Consider the following 20555-nt stretch of genomic DNA (forward strand, 5'->3'; position numbering starts at 1 on the left):
GAATTCTAGAAAAAAGGGATAAATTATACGAATTCATCCGCAAGTGGCTAACACGCTAAGTTTCCATATGCCATCCGCTTTACCTGGTTTTTCCATTTGATCAGTGAATTCTAGAAAAACAGGGTAAATTCTGTGAAATTCATCCTTAAGGTCCTGAAGGTGGAATATATCCTAATGACTTGCCACTGCCATCTTTACCCGATTTTTGATTTGATCATTATGTGAATTTGTCGTAAACGGGGTAAATTATGACAAATCCACCCAAAAGTGCAACGAATCCGACAATAATTTAGAAACAGTAATTAAAAAAAGAGCAGCTTAAATCAGCGGAACCGGACCGTAATGAAATTTAGAGACAGAACTAAGGCTAAACTTCTGTGATTGAAGGAAGACTTCGTGACGCAGACAAATTATCACAACTTTGACCTCTCAGTCGATCTCACCTCCGGCAGATCAGCGAAGCGTCAAAAATATATAATTTTATGCCGACGAACCATAATCTACGATCTTCAAATATTAAAGAAAATAAAACAATTGTGATATGGGTAAAATGTTGTCATTGAAGTCGCAAGTCGAACAATGATGTCTGTAAATAAAGCAAGACTGCAAATAAAGGGTGAACAATAACGCATCCTTTGGTCAAAAGTCGCTTTGTTATTTTCGTAGCAGTTGCTCTTCCACGTTTAGATTAGAAGAACGATGCGATCACACGGCGTTAACGAAGGAGCGATAGAACTTCAAGGAAACATGCGAACAGCATCTTTTGGAAGTTGCTCAAACGTGTCAAATTTTCTACTTATCCCGACCCCCTTGAATGAGCACTTTTGCTTGAAGACATAACTGCAACGGAGTCTCTTAACCAGTCCCAAGCCACGTGTCGCTCTATAGATCACAGGATGTGATTGGCCATTGTATCATATTACGTCAAAGGACATATCTACAACAAGAGGACATAAGTGCAACGGTACATGTAGATGCTTCCCAGTCTCCTTCGCAGCCGTTCTTAGACTCGTCTTCAACGGCGACGAAGGAGACTAGGTACTTCCAGGTCAGAACAAGGCTTAATTTTCTACAGGGAAAAAGCTTTTGTTATGGGATATTGTTTTGGGACATACTAGTCGTTTTTGTCCTTGCTGTTTCATTCATGGTTGTATTTGCTGTGAAGTATTGGAATAAAGGTGAAGGAACTTTGGTACATATTCCCTATTTCCTGGTCCTCTCGTAAGTTGCTCTTATGTTACCCCGCCGTTATATGGTGAGCTGTCACGCTTCTTTCCGTGTGTCCTCTGCAGCCGCTCTTTGAAGCGTCACGCGAATCTCTCCGCGAACGAAGTAGAGAGCGTTGTGTGACATTCCATGAAATGGCTGCGCAGAGGACTTGCTGAGTGAAGAACTGGTGCGAATTGTGTCAATTTACATATTGATATGGTAGCCGACTTGACGTTTTTTCCGATGTTTTGGTCGATCGAATTGTGCCTAATATTTGCATTTTGATAAGAGGCTTCTTTTTCGCCGAAAAGATGATATGTAAAAACGGCGTTCCAGTGCGAAATGCACCAAATCTTCACGAGGCTGGTAGGTTCAGACAAAAGAGAGATCACTTAAGTTTATTAATGGCAGAACTCCCACAAATACAAACAGAAGTTTAGAGTTTATTTTTTGGCAATCCCTTCGTCTAAAATGGAGGGCATTTTCACGTAGATGTTGTTTCATAGTGAACACCTACTTTCCACTCATCTATTGATTTCTCCCTGTGCATAGCTTTTATTCTTTTGTTAAAATCTTTTGTGTTTGTCAAATTTTGATTGTGTATAGTAGGTCCACATCAGCTCTGCGGCTGCCAAACAATCTCAACCTACTTATTAAATAAAGTTTACCTTACCTTACCTTACCTTACTTCTTTGACGTACGGTTTAGTCTGATCATGTCTCTGTTCACAGATTAAACGGCCTTGCACAGATTGGTGTTGACTATAATTCTTTCAACATTTCTGCTTCCGTGTAGTTATCGATGGTACAGCTTCGCATTTCGGTTTACTCAAATGATTTTCTGCATAAAAATAATTATATTGCGGTTCCTCTGTCCGTGACCGAGCGAAAATCTCAACGAATGCGATTTCTTTGCGAAGTCTGGTTACCTTTTTTCAATTTAGAAGTTTGTAGATATTATGTATGTTATTTTGTGTCCTGTTGATGTAATAAAAATTTGTTTTTTTTCATTCTTTTCCTCAATAATCACCTTATGATTATGGAACTCTTTCTTTAGCATTCGCAGGTGACACACGAGAAGCTTCCCAAGCCCTTAATAATGGACAGGTTTGAATTTTACAATTTAAATGTGGATAGTTTAGACACAATGAATTTACTAATAGCATCCTATGGAAACGTTTTCAAAATAGTTAATAACAAAAACAGCACTTTACAGAAAATGGAGTTATTATTTAAATGTTAGGAATAGCATGGATCACTGATAAAATTCATCAATAAATTAATTTAAAGAGAATTAAGAGATAGTACAGAGATGTACATCCACAGAGTTGAAATTACCCATCAACTGGAATGTTGGGTATTTTTGTAGGGGGAGAAACCTGCAATTTAAGGAAGAGAACCAACAATTGAATAATTTGTGACCCAATTTATCATCCATCCCTCACTAACTCTTGGGTCTTGTTTCTCAAATGTTCCATAAGTATTGTCAGCCCTTAAAAGCTGTCTTCTTATCAGCCGCGTCTATTACATTTGACATTTAGGTGTTCTGCCAAAAATTAAACAACAGAACTATCAGGAAATGAATCAGATGATGATGAACTTTATTCATGTGTCAATTATAAAATAGCAGTAATAAAACCATGCACTAAGTAAGGACACAACAAGATAACTTAAATAAAATAATAAATTACTAAGTATTAATATACGAATAAATAGCATAAAATATACGAATAAATAGCATAAAATTTGTGGTCTGCAGAACTAGGCTAGGGGACCTTAAGACGTGGGGGGGTGGGGGGGGGGAAGGAATAGTCTGAGGCTAAGATATAACTAAGAATCATGCACTGCAAACCAAGCAGCCCACACAGCCACCATCATCCATTAACATTTCCAAATCCATTCCTCTAACTGCCCTCTTAAAACCTGCTAGTGAATTCAACGTCCTAATACGGAAGGTAGCTTAGCCCATAGCACAGGTCCTAAATACCTAAGGGAATGCCTGCCATAATTAATAGAGTTAAATCTTGGAATAATAAATTCTTTAACTCTTAAGTTATACACTGTGTGATTTGCTGAAAATAAATCTTGTAACTAAGCTTGGTGCTAGCTTAAATTTTACTTTATACATGATGATTAGACTGATTTTTTAATAAAAATCTGTATGAATTTTCCTCACAGAGTTAGATTTTAAACTATGGATGGGGTTCTTAAAAGTTAGAGGGATGTTTAACAAAGGAAGCTCAGTAGTGGCTACAATTTAATGTGCTTATTAAGCCTGTCTTTGAATATTGCTGTACGGTTTGGGGTAACGCCCCTAATGACCAATTGTTAAGAAAACTTAAAGTGCAGAAACGTTGTAGTAGGTTATTATTAGATGCTAGTTTTCACAATAACTCGGTTCAAATGTTCAAGAAACTGCAATGGATGCCAATTGATGATGTAATACACATGAAGAAATTGTGCATGATGTTCAAATTTGTGAATGGAGAAAGTCCGCATTATTTTACAAGCTATAGAACTTATGTTAAAAACACCCATTCTTATAATACGTGAGCTTCTTTCCATGATCATCTCGCCGTGCTGAAATGTCACTCTAACGCAGGCCTTCGCACATTTCATGCGAGTGCCACTTACTTATGGAACCATCTGGACGACAAATTTAAAACTGTTACAGATGAAAGCAACTTTAAGAAAGTTTTAGTGAACAATTTTTTAAATTCAGATCGTGAACATTTTATTATCTCTAGAACGTTTTGAATATATTTATGTGCATGCTGTTCTTGATAATCTAGTTTTTACAATTCTTTTTAATACAGCCCACAATGTAAACTACTGGGTTACCAGTAATTGTGTTAGCTATTAAAGTTTATTATTACAATCAGTGTTAAAATTAGTTGACACATCATGTTTGAAAAGTTCTCTTTATGTGAAGAATAACAGACCTGTCTCCATCACACTCTAAATCATTAACAGATCCCCTTCCTCCAATTCAATGTTGGCTAAAAGTTCATGTAATCACAACACAACATTGTTTGGAGTGAGGGGGTGAAATAGTTAACCTAAGTAGGGTAAAAGAGATTATTAAAATGAACTGATAGGGGTTGAAAAGATCAGTGTGTCAAAACATTTTGTTATCGGTTGTTGGTCACAACATCAGTAGCTTGGTACCCTCCCTGTGCTCAAAGAATGTAAATGTTGCAGGTAAAAATTAAATTCAGGTAAGAAAAAATTTAACCTAGGTCGAAAATCAATTTCCTTTGTCTCCTAGCTCGGAGACAAAGGGAATTGAAATTCAACCTACTAGGTTAAATTTTTTTACCTGAATTTAATTTTTACCTGCAACATAAATACTATATATTTCAATGTTTTGTAAAAAATTCGGTCCATGATCTAATGGACTTTTAACCCTTTAACTCCCATGAGTGACCAAGACAGAATTTATCAATACAATATCAAGCAGACAAGTGGTGAGAAGAAAGAAAAATGTCAGTTAGGTAATATTAGGTTGATCCAGTGCAAAATTCTCCAAGCTAGTGTCATAAGTACTGTATGGCAGACAGTAAGGAGAATCACTGAGATCTTGGGTGGAAAAGGGTTAAGTGGGAAATGCTACTCCTGAAGAAACAGGAGGGAGCTTAGTGCCATAACTTACAAGAAATGAAACATTTTGTAAAAAAGGTTTTGATTTAAACTGAAGAAATACTTTTATTAGTTTAACATTCTTGAAATCAAGGGCTATTAAAACTACTGGTAGCTTGGATTCAATTTCATTCCTTTCATCAAAATCCCGGCCTCTCCAAAACTGTACAATTATTGCTAAAGAGACTGCAGTGATTGCCGAGGTCTGGCAGGGTTATTTAAGGACACTCATGATTATTTTGCCATTCTGAACTCAAGTCTTGTTTCCATATGGTAAACTGTAACATTCATTTCAGAGTCCAAAAGAGTTTGATGAATCTGGCTCCACAGCAGTGCACAAGGCTGCGGCAAATGGACATCTTGAAGTCCTTAAACTGCTAATTCAGCATGGTGGAGATGTCGAATTGGCAGACATATCTGGTTGCACGCCACTACATGTTGCGGCAAGAAATGGCCATCTGACCAGTGTGAAGTACTTAGTTTTGCAAGGGGCAGACTTCAGATTGAAATCAAAGAAAGGAAACACAGCAATGGCTATGGCCAAAGCCAACAGTCAGCAGAAAGTTGCAGAGTATTTGTCAAACTGTGGTAAGTTAATCATTTTTGGGAGGATAGAAGCATTCTTGGCCCCATTAGGGAAGGTTAATTATGATACTTGTATTTAGACCCCTTTACCACTCTGTGGGAATTCAAAGTTCTGATTTTGTTTTGTATATGCACTAACCTGAAAGGGGAAATATTTGCCTTAAATGCTAACTGAGAACTGACATGGTGCGACATTATTGATATTTTTATTCAGATAGAAGAGCATTCTAGCTTGGGAAATAATTATATAGCCTCTTTAAATTTATGTTTCCATTAGACATAGAATTTCCATTCATCAAAGTTTATTTATGGTTAGCTAGGATGATTAACTTGCAATTTTAATCATAAACTGAGATTCACCAACTGAGATTCACCAACTACCGACGAAGATTGAAAATTTTAACCGACTACAGTCAAGATAATGAAACTCGAACCAACAATCAAATGAATATAAGAACCTCCCCCCTATTCTTACTCTCCTTTACCTGTCTTGTTATCAGTTGAAATCTGGTCTTGACGCTAGTAACCATTATAATTATAATGTTTATGCTAAACTTATGACTGTTACGTTCTTTTACTTTGACAGACAGGGAAAAGTTTGCATGGGAGGTTGTGTAAACATCCAAGTAGTCCTGGATGTAAGGCTTTATGGCTGCAAGTTATACATTGTATTTATGTGGTGAAAAAAATAACTGGAAATATTACAACTTGTTGATGAGGATAACTTGTATTAATAATAAAGATATTTATACTTCAAGCAATAATGTTATTTTATTTATTTAAGAATTCAGAAGAGCACAATAGGGATCAGGGACCTCTACAAGGTCTATCACACACCTAACCTCAGTAAAATTTTCTATATAATCCGAAACCGATTCACTCCCATTACAAACTGGGTATAGGCATTAAACTAGATTTGATATGATTTGAAACTGTGACCTGGCCAGGTGATTGTGTTATTTTCTTAGACAGAACACTCTCTTCCTGCAAGTGTCCCTCTGCACCTAGGTGTATAAATGGAACCAGAAAACTGTCAGGGAGGCCTGATAGAATGCTAATGGACTAGCATCCCATCCAAGGGGGGCAAGGAGTACTACATGTACATACTCCTCGTTGTTTATGCTAAGGAAACTGAGATAAGACCAGCTGGATGAGGCTCTTGGCTCAAATAGACTTCATGTTTACCACCCAGAAACATTTTGAATTGCACCATTGTTGGCATTTCATAATACGCACACCACCTCTATTCCCTGTGTTTGGGCTATATACTGCCAGGATCAAGAGCAGTTTTCCTCTGTCTGCCTCACATTCTGCTTAGGCCATAACATCAGTATGCATGTTCTCCATATTGTTCTCTAGACATTTCCTGTGATGCTGACATAAAAGAAAATTTCACTTGTTTCAACAGTCAAGGGCTTCTTTACCTGGTGATCAGTGCCTTTATTCTTGTGACCAGAAATGTTTCATTTAAAGGTGATATTGTAAGGGTAATTGGAAGTGAGTCACTTTTTGAGGTTAAAGTATCAAGGTCTGAAGAATAAAAGAAATGACTGCCGAACTTAGAAGCTTTGATAGTTAACAAATTCTCCTTGTCAGTATTAAAAGAAATGCATGATGAAGAGTTTGGAAAATATGGATGCTGATCTTAGGGTGTAAAGGGCCAGGACTGCATCCTCCATATCACACCATGAAGCATCAGCATAGCATTTTTATCATATGCTGCCGCAAGTTAAGCAAAGATGATAAAAACCTAAACATATGAAGTACAGCTATGCAAGGCAGGAAAACATTCCATGTGTTGAATTGTCATCTAGATTTGCAGTTTCTGCTATCGTCCAGAAAAGACTGATGATTAAACATGTTTAGCAACATGGTTGACCACGAAAACCTTTTTGAACTCCCACCTCAGATTGGTGCAGATTCAGTCAAAATCAACCAGAAAGTCACATACAACGATTCAAGTTCCACCCTTTTAAAAGGTCACCAAAGGCATTTGTGTTGAAATCAATCAATGCATGTTTGTTATTGTACTATTGAGGTGACATTAAATTCTGACTTGGTTCATATATAGTTCAAAACAACTGAATGGCAGATGCTTCTTAATGTTTATAGTTGTCTTATTTTTATTCAGTAACTCTTAAAATAATTTTGCCATGATGCTCAATTCCGATAACTTCTATTTTTTTCAAAATACCGTACATGTACTATCTTGACATTTCATTTCTAATGAATAACCTTGTGTATTTCAAATCAACTACAGAGAATTCAAAATAACTATAATAATTGTAAGCTTTATCTATGAAGCTCAAATCTTATAACTTCAGTATAAACTGGTCATTTCATAACAAAATAATATTATCAATAGCATGGAATTTCTCAACATATCACCCTACACTTATTCACAGATTTCAAAGATGACCTCACGATTAAGCAATGATTAGCGATGGTAAGGCCCTTTGTTGTGTGACACCTACTTATCAATGAATGAGAGCAAACGCTATTGCTAAAAAACTTGACACAAATGCAAATGTAGCATGATGTATTGAGTCTGCAGTAAAGGGTTTAAACTTGCTTTTGTGGAAAAACTTTTTTTCTGAAAAGTACATACTTGTAAAAGTGAGATTTCATCTGTCTTTTGTTTTAATGATCAATCATGTGTAGTATTAAGAAATAAGCTCTGGTTCACCTGAATAAAATTTGAATGAAACCAGCCATAAAGAACATTAGAAATTAAGAACTTTTAAGAGCAAAGAGCTCACCACAAGAAATTGGTTACAAAGTAATGTTAATCATTTAAATGCATTAGGCAAACCCATTGACAATGCAGTATAATGCTCAGAACTATAGAGAGGTTTTCGAGTTATTAACCAATTTGTTACACCTTCCACAAGTTGCATATTAACCCAAATTTAGTATTAAAAAAAATTATTGCTTAGTTACATATAGGCTGATGACAGTAAGTGACTAAAAACACTAATTTTGGCTGACCAAATCACCAAACAGAGTAGCGAGCAAGGTTTGCTATCAATTAATACAGGCACCCTCATCAAACTTTTTACTTTGGCCCTGTGACATTGGCTTCAGGCTGCATTTTGCAAAGGTGTGCGACAAAAACTGTCCACTCCCATAAGCTGACCTTACTTTCCATTTGCAAAGATGGCCAAAGAAAATCTGTGGGATAGCAACACAGGGCAAACACCAATGTGTAAAAGCTAACAACAACAGGTTAAATTGCAAATTATGTACCAAGCACATTTGATGAATTTCACAGAATACCACACTTGGTGCATTGAGTTACCTAGTTAACAGGGCTCAACACTAACGGTAGCCCACTAGCCATAGAAATTCAGTTTTGGCTAGTGGTTTTCAATTTCAACTAGCCAGTTTGACAAGTAAACAGACTGAAATTGTTGTAGCTTCTAAAAACATTGAAGATGTCACTAGCCACTTCACTAGTAAGTTGAAAAGTTAGTGTCCAGCCCTGTAGTATGTTACACGCTTAACCTTTTAACCCCCAGAAGTGATTAACATGAAGTTCATTTATTTGTTTTAGCAGGTTGATTAATTTGGCAGCTGTAATAGCTGATGTGGACCTGCTGTCCTTACCCACCCATCCCACCCCAAGGGAGGACATCCATCACACAGTAATCTCGTGTGTGGGAAATTAACGTCTCCTGCCCCAACCCTGCAGGAGATGGGACCTCCATTTATTCGTCCCTAACTGAGATGAAAGTTCTCCCTATCATGTCCATACATAATCCAGCAAACAGGTAACCAGAGTACTCAAACTTATCAAGTAGAAATTTTTATCCTAATCCAACTCAAGATTCCCAGAACTTATTTACAAGGAAATGTGTAGCAGCTAGAGGGGAGAATTCACAATCAGATCTTGAGAGTTTAAGGGTTAAGTTTTTCAGTTCTTTGTTGCTAAGTTGGTGGAGCATGGACCCACAAAATTGAAAACAGGGACTAAGGTTTGAAACCTCAAAGGCAAAAATAATCTATTTGTTTTTCCCATGAATATGATAAATATGTTAAATCTTTCTTCGTGTGATAACAAAAATTTTTGTGGACTTTTGAGAATTGGTTAAACCCTCATCAAGGTACACATCGAAAAGATCAATGATGCAGGAAAGTACATGAATATTACATCCAGCGAGGATAAACTCATGCACCCATAAATAAGGGTTCAGTGCATTGAAGGAATCCATTCTCAAAGGTTTTCTCTGAAAATCTGCTAACGCTGTTTCTTGCATTGCAACGGATAACATTCCTCTCCTCTAGAGAAAGGGAAAATATTGTTTCCATTGCAGAGGCATAGCTTTTTTTGTCACTTGCTAGAAATCCTGTTGGTTTTCCTTCCCATTCAATGACAATGTCCATTCTAGGGCCCCCTGAGTCATGAGCCAAGACAATGGCACCACTTGCCATACACTCAACAACACCAATACCAAAATGTTCATTCCACATAGTGTGCAGACCTATGGTGGCTTCAGCAAGATAAGATTTGAGCTTATCAAAGGAAACATTCAAGGCAAATTCAACATTCTTTTTGATCTCAAGCTTTGCAACCAACTTCTTAAGAGAATCAACTCTTTTTTTGTCTTCTTCATTTCGGCAGCTTCCAACAAGAATGAGCCTATACTTGTGCCTGTCTTTGGCCATTTTGCATTTGAGGAATTTATGAAAGGACTCTATTTGGAGTGGGTGGTCTTTTTCTGGTCTGAACTGTCCCACTGACACTATGGACTGGATGCTGTCATCATCACCTTCATCATCAGCGGCAACACTATCAACCTTCATAGGCAGCTCAAGGAAAGCTTTAGTGTCACAGGGTGGGTAGACTATTGATGTCCGGTCCTTCCTTCTCCACAATGATGCAATGTGGCCGTAGGTCCATGTCGAGTTCACCATGACAACTTCAGCACATGAGCCAGCCAAACCATACAACACAGCAAACAGGCAATAATAAATCGACTTGACTGTGCTAAGGACGCGACTGTTACTAATATAAGCCGCATTATTGTAGGAAACCGTTTGATCACCTACACGTGACAACATGTCAGTGCTGATGGTAGGATAGTGAACGTAACAACCAACCTGGCATCCCCCGAGATAGCGAAACATTGGCAGAGTGAAGGCATAGCCCATGGTGTCCACAAATATGTCTGGCAGATAAGAGTTCAAGGCTTCCCAGCCAAGAATCATAGATCCAAAGCTCTGTCCCAAGAGGGTGAAACGTGGATACGTACTCGCTTCGACCCAGCGTCTCTTCTTCAAGAACACAAACTCTACTGATCGAGGTAACGAAATGTTGAAGCGTTGTTCCGCTTTTCGGAGAATTTCCTTCCCAGTCACGCAGGAGTCACCCGTGTACACAACACAGCGAACAAAATTGTAGCGGTTTTGAAGAGCACGAATACCTGTCCATAGAACTCTTTCTCCTCCACCTCCTGCATTACAATAGGGGTGAAAAAATCCCACTACAACAGGTCGGAAATGTTCTCCCTTACCTCCTGCAGATCGGAGGTGTGGAAGCGCATTCTTAGATTTTCTTCGCACGTAGAATCGAAGAGCGAAAACCACTAATGCCAAAATAATTACGGATAATATTCCAATCATGACGGCCCAAATGGAAGCCTGTATCAGTATTGAAGTCACATTTTCACTGTTAAAACTCGTCATCGCGAGTTTCTTGAGAAATTTTAACAGAAAAGAGATGAAAGTTTCCACATGAACGCTTCAAGGAAAAACTCAAACGGTCAGCGTGAGATTCCATCCACTAAAACCACCTCGGTCGAGAGGGACTGAGATGGAATGATGGACACCTCATGACGTATTATACTTATGGATAGTTATGAAACTACGAAAACATGCCGATTCATCCCGATGACTTGAGTGGAATATTTGTTTGGAAAATTGCGTCAAAACTTTACACCCGAGAAATGGTAAGTACTAATTGATTGTTTGATGGTACTATTATAAAACGTTTCGCGCAATTTTAGGCAGATACTTCCAATATTTGAAAGATGCCAAGGTATTTGGTAGTTTTGGTGGATGTCGGGCGTGGACATCCACCAAAACAGTGATCAAAACCAACAACAGTACTTTTTGAATTTTATCTATGGCCAATGTTAGACCTTCAAGGAAGCAAAAGAATTATATTACCCAAAACATTAGCAGTTTACGTTCTGGCTAATTATTTCTTATAATGCGCAATTGCTGACCAAACGTTCATAATGAAATCATAAGACATGAAATTAGATTAAAGTGGTTTTGGTGGATATTTGTCTCTCCATCCACCAAAACCACCATCATGACAATTTCTGTTACTTCCATTAGATAGGAATGGTTTGACCTGCTACTGGAGTAAATAACCACAATTTATTTCTTTGTACATAGATATTTTTGCAAAGTTAAGTCAGCAGCTTTTATTATTGAAACCATAATCATCACATGGTGTTCAATGTAGAATACAAAAGGTTTTGGTGTGGCAATCATGTACTCTTGAAATATGATAAGAGAGAGTTTTTAACTGATTTAACAGATGTTTGCAACAAAATTCCATATCCAGAAGTTTCTTCCTCTACCTCCTCTAAAATCATAACCTTTAAATACTACAAATCAGCACATCAGTAATTGTTATCAGGGGTCTGAATATCTTACAAATCTTTCACATTGATTTCAAGTAACCTATTTCACATGGATGATTAATTATACACTCAAGATGTAGAATAGTAATAGTTTAATATTTGTAGTGCGAAAATTCCATTTACATATGATCAAATGCGCATAACAATTGTAGAATATAAAAATTACATCAGATAATAAATTACAGTTACTGTAAGACCCTTATCAAATTTACAAAACTAATAATAACCTTATCTAAATTGTAAAAAACTATTAAACCATGCACAATTCAATCCTAATTAATGGCTAAATTAAAAAGGTGAGTCTTTAGTAAAATTTTAAATTTACTAAAATCAGTCTTGTTACGCACTTTATAAGGAAAACTGTTCCAAAGTTTAGGTGCTACACACATATAAGCATGATCACCTAATGTTTTCTTTGTTATGGCATTTGGTGCTTGCAGCATGAGACCCTTATTACTAGATCTTAAGTTGTATGGTCCATTCTGCTGCAACTTAACAAGATCTTGTAAATAGATTGGACCATGTCCATTAATTGCTTTGAAAGTGATCATGATAAATTTGAACTGTATTCTAAACTGAACAGGTAACCAGTGCAGTTCTCATAGAACTGGTGTGATGTGACACATCTTTGGGATATTAAAAATAATCCTTGCTGCCGAATTTTGAAGGCGCTGGAGCTTAGATAATTCTCTAGCTGGTAAACCATGTAAAATACTATTACAGTAATCTATCCGTCCGATTACTAAGGCATGTATCAATGTTTGTGATGCTTTCTCGTCTAAGCATCATTAGCTTACATTTTACAAACTATTTCCTCTTTTAATTTATGGATAGACAATGAAAGGCCTTTGCCACTTTGGCAAATAAAATCATAATATACCATGTATTTTGTGATAAATTATTTACCACAACATAGGACAGTTGTTGCAGAATGTTTTTTGTTTGATTGTGTGTTTTTTTTGCATACAGCATCCAAAACAATGGAGGGGATAAATTTAAATGGAAAATTTTATTAGTGGTTAAAATTAAAGAACATTGGAAGACCAAATTAACTTTATTACCCAAATTAACTTTGATTTCTTGCTTATGCCAGGCTCCTAATATTCAAAAGCATTATTATTTTTGTGTTCTTTTGTGTAACATAACTTGAAAAATAAGCACAGAGAAAGGCAAACACAAAGGAATAAACTTGAAGCTAAAGCAAAGTTTAATTTGAGCCATAGCTGATTGAAATACTGAGCACTTAACCCATTTGGTAAAGTTCATGTATATATCAGCCAGCTTGTCACAAGTCTTCCCCCTCTCCTCCAAATGTCCCTATAAACAAATTTTACTATGTGGTCCTGTCATGACGATAAGTGTATTACAGCTCCTCAATTTCCTTCTCTCAAAACAAAGTAACTCTGAATTTAATGATGTAATGGACTTGATAAAACTCTACCATTAACTGGCTGCTACTCGTAACATTAATTTCTTGATATTTAAACCAAACTGTTTTGAAGTTTTAATATTCTGTGATCTTTACATTTTTGGCATTGCCATTTCCTCTTTGAGTTGATTGCCCACTCTTGTTCTCCCCCCTCTTGAGTGAGACATACTTCCTCATCCAACTCATCCATAACAACAACAACAAAAGAAAGCGGCATGGTAAAATCAAGGGATGTCTCGTCAAGGCGCGGCAAAGATCACAGATATACCATAAACAATACGCTATAAATAAGAACCCTAATGCTTCATTTTGCAGTGATCACCTTCTTCTTCTTCATTTTCAGACCAGACTGGAACCTCCATATGCGTGTTTACTTGTTCTGAGTGGGGACAAAAGAAAAAGGAATCAGCGTTGTAAACTTTTCTCCACTTATCTGTCTTTATGTGGACATTTGCTGGGACAATTCTTGAAATGCGGTTTTTAACCTTAGCTCGATACATGAGCGTGCGCAGGTCAGATGTCCTAGGGAAGTATCGTCGGTTTGTGTCTTGTGCTGATCATCTCGAAACAAGACCTCTTTCACAAAGATTTCCAAATGCCGTCTCTTTTCATATATTTCCTTAACTCCCCCCGCAACGAGCTCGTGGATCCTCTTGATGATCTTCTCATCAAGGGGTTGAGATATTCCAGCGACCTATAGAAATAAAAAACTCGAACTGTGAAAATGCTCGCTATTTCAAGTGGGAACGCCCCAGTAATACACACCTATACGTTATTTACTCCTTTGCCATCTTTTTGTACTATGTGAATGTTTGAAATTGTACTTTAACAACAACAAAGAAAACGAAATCATGGCAAAAAATGTACAGGAACTTTTATGTCATACTTTGACCGGCTTGCCCGCCGCGTACTTTTTTTCATTGACCGTTGCATTAATTCGTGTTGAACACTAAGTTACCTCGCCAACAAGGTGACTCTGATGGTCTTTAATGAGAGTTAGTTCAATGTAAATCCTTCTTTCGTACTTAACGATCCCTTGTAAAGCTTTTCGTACATTTCTAGACGCAGTCTCCCATCTCTTTTGCTGTCTTCTTGAATCTGAAAGACTAAAAATCATACATTTGAAGGAAAAAAAATAGATGCCTTGTAACAGTAAACTGAATGCCTCTGATGCAGTGCACAAATAAGCTTTTCTCGCTGCTTCAACTCAACTTTTCTGTCAGGTTTTAAAATTGATTCACGGCGTTTATGTGGATGAAAAGACAACTTGGTGCTGGCAGTGTGTTAGCTTTGTTTACCACACTAACGTCCCAGACACGGAGAAAAAAACATGAAGAAGCTTGAAGTGTCTTGAATAATCAAAAACGAGACCACCCAGTTTCGTTCCAGTCAATAAGCCGATGATTATGTAGCATGAATTTTGGAGAGTGATAACGCTTATCGGATTTATTAAACCGAATTCGTTCTATCAATACTTGAGTGGAACTACCATGTGCTCTGCAAAAAATAAAATTTCTCGCATTTTTATCTGTACTTTGCAGTCAAACTTCCGCGTGTCTTGAACGAGAAATCTTTTCTTGAACACGAAATCTTTGTGACCAGCCTTCTGTAAAAGACAAGTATATCAGCGTAAGATGAGTGATAGTGCATTTCTCAAGCTATATATTTTTTGGAATGTGAAGAAACATAAGTGTCATTGCGTGATGCCTTGAAAGATAAGGAGCCGACCTACGACAGCTTGATAGAAACAAAAAAGCGTAGAATTGCGTTTATTTTCTCTTTTGTCAGCAGCATACGTCAGTGAAAGGTTTTTATAATTGGTAAGTTCTAAACCATCTTCAATTTAGCCGAGATTGAAGTGTTATCGCGTTTGTCATAAAAGTATTCTGAGATCAATGTCATATGACCCAGTGATCGATGTGTATCTGACCTTTCGGGTTCACAAGCCATAGGTGACAGTAGTAACACCAATGTCGCGGATGAGAAAAATATGTGTATGTACAGTGCAATATTTCATTTACTTCTTCTGCGTCTTTTCGTTTCCTTTTCTATCTTTGCCGTGCTGACAATCGAACACTTTCCTTCCCAAAATTATGAAAGGCACACCATTAAAAGGAATTTTTTGTACCTTTAATGTCTGGTGGATCTTCCCAGAGTATTTTTTGACTTCTGTTCGAGTGATCTGTTGTTAAATTGTGATGGAAAATAGGATCAGTAGAGCAAGGACGAGAGTGATACAAGCTAACACGACGTAACGCTTTCAAATATTTATGGGCATACCAGTGTTTCCGAAACCTTTGTCAGCCTTAAAGCAAGAAAACTTCGTCGTCGATCCTGTTTCGAATTCCGTAATGAGTTTATACGCTTCATCAACAGAATTTACGTATCCAAAATTATCCGCATCTCTACCATCAGGCAAATTGTTCACGCTTTAAAATTCCCGCCATATTGTTTATGTTTGTTCTTCGGGTGTTCGGCTATGTCTCCGCGCGGATTTCCGAGAATCTTCGGTTATGATTTGCAAGTTGTTAAGTATTCCACCTCAGTCCCTCTCGACCGAGGTGGTTTTGGTGGATGGAATCTAATGCTGACCAACTCAAACTGGCGGATAAGATAATAAGACTAGGTAACCATTCCTTCTAAGTACCAGTTCCTTCGCAAAAATGCATCGTCCTTGCATCCTTCTTGCTTCCCGCTGATTTCACTTGTCTTTGACTGGGTATCCTTCCCTTCTTCTTTTTAAAGGTTTTAAAGGTGAGTGAAAAAATCGAAAGAAGACTTTAAGAACAGAAAAATGATGTAGAGGGATGCAAAATCATAACTAAAAAACATCTAACCAACCGCGATAGTGGCGTTTTAGCACGAGCGTTACTTTCCCTGTGGGAAAATTAGTAAGGCCTTGAGCTTGAAGCAAGCTAGCAAGAGGTCTGCAAAAGGTCTAGCCCTGATAAAAAGCAATTATTTGATGAGTTTGCGATAAGAGATTATTCTCTTGGCTTGGGCATGATATCATGAATTATCGATTAGTGAGGTCTGAGTTATCTGCCGAAGCTGAAGGTTGAGGCAGATGACACAGACACGGGGTTTGATAATTCATGATATCATGCGTTATACATTTTTCAAACAATCTGCGAAAGAGGACACTTCTCTCTGAGTTGGAAAAAGTTTGAGAGTACTTCACTGACAAGGAACTTTGAAACTAGGCAGACTTTGAACTCGACGTAATAACCCCAATATCTGCTGTAGATATTGAGTTATCAAGTCAACTTTAATTGCTACTGTATAGTGACTGTATGGTCCCGACCAATCAGAGTTTTCAAAATAAATCTAATGTACAGCTGTATAATATTAATGATTATTAGTGCCAGACCTTCGGCAAACCTCGTTTCAAATCCTCTCTCAGGCGGAGAATTGAAATCCGTCTCCTGCACCGTTAAGAATACGGGCCTACTCCAGGGCTGTAGGTTTAGGAGACTTTATAAACAAAATTTTAAAGGACATTACGGTCATTATCAAATTAGATAGATTGGAAGGGGAAAGAAAATATGGGGATCAAAAGAATTTCATAGACGTTTGACAAGCTCTATTTCAATTTATTGACTGACTGACTGATCGACTGATTGATTGATTTTCCACAGACAACTATGCAGAGGAATTACTCTGAATAGCCGTGTGAAACAGTTCTGTAACAGTGTTCTAATTTCTTTATTTTTTTTTTTGTTATTTATTATTTCAATATTTTTTACAACACAATACAATATTCTTTATTTAACGAAGGTGACGTAATTATCCCAATGAGTTATCTAACTTACAGCCTTCACAACAAACCCACCATCCCACCCAAGGGGAGGACATCCATCACACAGAAATCTCGTGTGTGGGAAATTAACATCTCCTACCCCAACCTGCAGGAGACGGGACCTCCGTTTATTCTTCCCTATCCGAGAAGACTAGAATATCTAACGATTTCTTGATGTTATAGAAAGGTAGCAAATTCTTCTCAATTATTTTAAGATCTTGAGTGTTGGTCCGGCCGGGGCTCGAACCCTCGACCTCCCGCACGACAGTCCAGCGCACTATCCATTGGGCTAACTGGGCGGCGGTTAAATTGTTTTTATTAGTATTACAGCAGAAGGAGATGCCTACGTTGCCAGTGTAAGGCAAATTTCTTCGTCGATCCATTCGAACAGGAGAATGGTGACGTCTTCTATTCAGTTTGAGTGCTTAGCGAATAAAAGGCACCTTTTTTACTCAGTGTTTTTACGGTGGCCCACAAGTGCACACCGAATTCTAAAACTCTACGCCAAATTCCAAATGCCCACACCAAATTCAAATTGCTCGCACCGAATTCTAAATCTCCACACCGAATTCTAAATTTCCACACCGAATTCTAAATCTTCACACCGAATTTTAAATCTCCACACCGAATTCTAAATCTCCACACCGAATTCTAAATCTTCACACCGAATTTTAAATCTCCACACCGAATTCTAAATCTCCACACCGAATTCTAAATCTCCACACCGAATTCTAAATCTCTCGCGCCGCAAAATATGCCACACACTTCTATAATCGGACAAACATCCAGGTCCATTCAGCTCTTCGTGTACTCTTGCTCTTACATCTTGATCGTCTGAATCTAGAAGATTTCCTCCAAGGCCAAGTGACTTGAACCTTTCCTTTAGCGTTCTCCAGCTCAGGTGGGTTCCATGGTACTTTTTCAAAAAACAACTTCATACTCGTACCCCTCTTTAAAGTAATACTTTATCGTTAGCTTTTCGAGATCAAGCTCGATACTGCAGTTGGAACAAAATCGGTTAATAGATATCGTTGCGCCACAGGCATCACATTTTAACGCTACTGTTCTAGTCGCCATTTTCTTTACCATGCATAATTCAATTCGATGAAACAATACTCGGTCCAGTCTCCCAGATCTTTGGAATTCGGTGTGAGCAATTTGAATTCGGCGTGGAGATTTAGAATTCGGTGTGGAGATTTAGAATTCGGCGTGAAGATTTAGAATTCGGTGTGGAGATTTAGAATTCGGTGTGGAGATTTAGAATTCGGTGTGGAGATTTAAAATTCGGAGTGAAGATTTAGAATTCGGTGTGGAGATTTAGAATTCGGCGTGGAGATTTAGAATTCGGTGTGAGCAATTTGAATTTGGTGTGGGCATTTGGAATTCGGCGTAGAGTTTTAGAATTCGGTGTGCACTTGTGGGCCACCGTACAGTGTTCTTTTGTACGATCCTCTCATTGTAAATTAATGGGAAGTTTTGTTCGTTTTACGTTCTTTTTCATCCTCCTCTTCTTTCACAAGACAAGGGATATACAATAAAATTATATATATATATATATATATATATATATAATATATATAATATGTATACATAATAATATAATATATATAATATGTATACATATATGTATATAGCAAGTCGTTAGTGGAACTCTCAGGCCAACAAAGGTGCACCGCGCCAGGAGGATCAATCAGTAAAGATTCGCAGTCCAAACCTCACAGCAAACACGAACGTAGAAAGTTTAAAAATCCATGTCCATCGATGGACAACTTCTGACGTCAAAAGTATAAAAAATTTTAATAAAAAACGTTTCGGTCCGAGATCTTCTTCAGTTATTTACAACTTTTGAAATAAAAAAAGAGAGCATTAAATAAGATCGAAGTGCTAATGATTACGTAATTACAGATAACGAGTAATGAGCTGGTGCTAATAAGGAGATAACAAAAAACCTAATTACAAAGAAAGCAATGAACAAAATGCAAGAAACAAACCCTAAAACTAAGAGATAAGAACACTAAATATACACATGTATATATATATATAAATCTCCTGATGAGTTGGCAACCACGAAACAGGCCTCCAGGGATGAACCTGCGGTTCATTTGTCTTTTTCCTCCCGTAAAAAAAATATATATACATATATTTTGTACGCGCCTTTTATAACACAAATTCTTCACACATGGAGCCTTCTTCTCTTCTTGATTCTTAATTAGCTAGCCGAGCGTACAAACAAGAACTCCGTACCCATCCTTGACCTAAAAGTCGATTATTGGCTGGCTTTGTTAATCCATATTCATCAAAATAAATGCATTTTTAGCAGTCCACCTTGTCTGCCAAAGAGTGATGATGTGCCGTTCTTCAATGCTGAGGACGTTGAGCATACAAGAGCAGACTGGATGGAATAAGACTCCTAACCTGCAAAGAAGAGCAACTAAGCAGTCAAATACCGGGTTGTCTAGTAGAAGGTAAGCATTTCTTTGAAAAATATTACCTTAGCTCCTTCAGAAAGCTAAAAGAGTCGCAGTATCTTCTAAACACATGGCAGTTGATCTTTCTCAACTCGAAGTTCGAAGTGTTTTGTTAAAAATTAATGAGAATCACGTGATTCAGAACATTGATTGACATTTAGGCTTTGTACTTTATGTCACATTTCAGTCGGTAAATTAATTTCAAAAGGAAAGGTCTTGTATAAGTTGCTAACCCGAATCAAGTCTTTAAGCTAACCTGTTGCCAACGGCCCGCCACAGAAGTAAGTAAAACATGATTGTCAAATTATATTTTGAGATATTTTGGAGTCGAATTATTGTATATATATATATAAAGGACAATACAAACGGTTTTGTATTGTCCTTTTGCCAGAACGAATAATTGCAATATCGTCAATAAATAACAATCAAATTATACGATTTGTGGTGGATCAGTTCGTCGGCCTTACTTTCGACGCGGAACAGTAAGGGTGTCGAAGCAAAACCTCTGTTACCCCAAATTGGATAGAATTGTGTTCTTTTGGTTGAACCTTAAAGTAAAGGTGTTATTGATGTCAAGCCGTGTTTACTCTTCAAAACGCATATGCTAACTTTTTAAAACCGAAAGTATTTAATTCACAAGCTTGCGAAACGTGCGCGCTGTTAGCCATTTTCAGGCCATTTTCTTTATTGTCTGGCCGACTGTAATGCTTGGTCGATTCAGTTAAATTTAGCGCGCGTTACGCACGAAAGTCCCGGATGATGTCGCCTCATTCT

At 37.4% G+C, this 20555-nt stretch overlaps 2 protein-coding genes and 1 long non-coding RNA gene across 3 annotated transcripts; 2 read left to right on the plus strand and 1 right to left on the minus strand.

The window, feature by feature from the left end:
• Positions 1–1403: 1403 nt before the first annotated feature.
• On the plus strand, positions 1404–6189 carry LOC111338696 (uncharacterized). The gene is made up of 4 exons (XM_088733128.1): positions 1404–1575; positions 2266–2315; positions 5144–5435; positions 6019–6189. Exons 1-4 carry the CDS (start codon positions 1521–1523, stop codon positions 6048–6050), a joined length of 429 nt encoding a protein of 142 aa, XP_088589254.1. The 5' UTR covers positions 1404–1520; the 3' UTR covers positions 6051–6189.
• A 1339-nt stretch (positions 6190–7528) lies between these two features.
• LOC111338697 (GDP-Man:Man(3)GlcNAc(2)-PP-Dol alpha-1,2-mannosyltransferase) lies at positions 7529–11117 on the minus strand. Its single transcript, XM_022945212.2, has one exon. The coding sequence runs from the start codon at positions 11115–11117 to the stop codon at positions 9600–9602; it is 1518 nt and encodes a 505-aa protein (XP_022800947.1). The 3' UTR covers positions 7529–9599.
• A 41-nt stretch (positions 11118–11158) lies between these two features.
• Positions 11159–14382, plus strand: LOC148723679 (uncharacterized). The gene is made up of 2 exons (XR_015991677.1): positions 11159–11380; positions 13858–14382. It is a non-coding gene; the product is annotated as an uncharacterized LOC148723679 (long non-coding RNA).
• Positions 14383–20555: the final 6173 nt, after the last annotated feature.

This window comes from Stylophora pistillata, chromosome 9, assembly GCF_964205215.1.
Source record: "Stylophora pistillata chromosome 9, jaStyPist1.2, whole genome shotgun sequence".
Classification (NCBI taxonomy): domain Eukaryota; kingdom Metazoa; phylum Cnidaria; class Anthozoa; order Scleractinia; family Pocilloporidae; genus Stylophora; species Stylophora pistillata.